Raw genomic sequence first — 1393 nt, 5'->3', positions numbered from 1 at the left:
CACACACACACACACACACACACACACACACACACACACACACACACACACGAAGAAACTTGTTGAATCATTCATGGATTAGAAATTCCATAGGTCTGCTGGTGACCTACAGGAAAGTGAAACCAGCTCCACTTCCATTTCTCTCGTTTTCTCCCTCCTTCCATACATACACTGTATACAAACAACAAATATCCTGTATTTCTTACACACATGTTGACACTGCAGTGTTAGAGAGAGAGAGAGAGAGAGAGAGAGAGAGAGAGAGAGAGAGAGAGAGAGGGAGAGGGTTGAGGAGGCTCAAGCTGTTAAATCTTTTATAGGCAGGTGAGAGAATCCTATCTGACACGCTACATCTGACCTCCTCCCCATCCTCCACTTTCTTTTTCCCTCCTCCCACCTTCATTCCCTTTTGTAAATAGACTCTCCCTCATTTTGTTCTGTGTGTGGTAAAAACACATCAGTGAACAGATGTTTTCTTTTTTTTTTTTTTGTTAAAATAACGCAGAGCTGGTGTGTTTCTGTGTGTGTGTCGTTGTTCCTCTAGAACCCAGACATTGTGCTGGTGCACTACCTGAATGTACCGGCAGTGGACGACAGCGGGAAGCCATGTGGTCCTGTCCTCTGCTCCATCAACACAGACAGGAAGGAGTGGGCCAAGTGGAGCAAGGAGGAGCTCATTGGTCAGCTGAAACCCATGTGTAAGTTATCTTTACTTCAGCCTCTCGCTCCCTTCCTCGCTCCCTTCCTCGCTCAGCCTCGGCGCTTTTTCTCCCACCTGGGAATTCGAGTCACCTTGGGACCAGTGTGGTAACAAGTCCCCCCAGGCCTCATTGCAAGGTGGTCACAGCAGGGTCGGACTGATAACGCTGTATCATAAAATTCCACTTGCTACTTTCTCTCTCTTTTTTTTTCTGTTCCCCGAAGTGGATTATGTACTTTTTTCTACAAGTTCATAATTGATACACCTGCAGAACTGCTGCAGAAGACAAAATGATTCATTTATTATTTTAGCCCCTGTTTTATTATCGCCTGCCTTTCAGCGAGAATAATGTGTTTTTGTGCCCGTGTGTTCGTMTCTGTTAGCAAAATATTTCATGAACCACTGGAAGAATTTGATTGGGACTTGCAGAACATAAAATCATCAGATGTTTTTCTACATATGATTTACTTTTGGAGTAAACACAATCCAAACTGGCTGCCACGTCCAACTGAAGTAAAAAAAAACAGAAATTGCTCTAACTTAGTCAGTTTTACAGATACTGACATAAAACCTGGCGAGGTTGTAGCTGAGTGGGATTCTCAGCACATACTCTGAGGGTGACTTCCCACAATATGGTGCATAACATTTATTTATTTATTTATTTATTTATTTATTTATTTATTTATTTATTTA

General features: G+C 42.5%; 1 protein-coding gene across 1 annotated transcript in view; it reads left to right on the top strand.

The window, feature by feature from the left end:
• The window catches only part of LOC106513347 (calmodulin-binding transcription activator 1), a gene marked incomplete at its 5' end in the record, with an annotated part of 34325 nt that overhangs the window by 3467 nt on the left and 29465 nt on the right, over positions 1-1393 (top strand). Inside the window, 1 exon segment of the mRNA XM_014002140.1 lies at positions 545-698. Within this exon segment, the coding sequence (XP_013857594.1) occupies positions 545-698 (154 nt within the window).

Source organism: Austrofundulus limnaeus, unplaced genomic scaffold, assembly GCF_001266775.1.
Source record: "Austrofundulus limnaeus strain Quisiro unplaced genomic scaffold, Austrofundulus_limnaeus-1.0 Scaffold11, whole genome shotgun sequence".
Lineage (NCBI taxonomy): Eukaryota > Metazoa > Chordata > Actinopteri > Cyprinodontiformes > Rivulidae > Austrofundulus > Austrofundulus limnaeus.
Note: the sequence above shows the minus strand (reverse complement) of the source record. Positions and strands in the feature narration are given on the sequence as shown.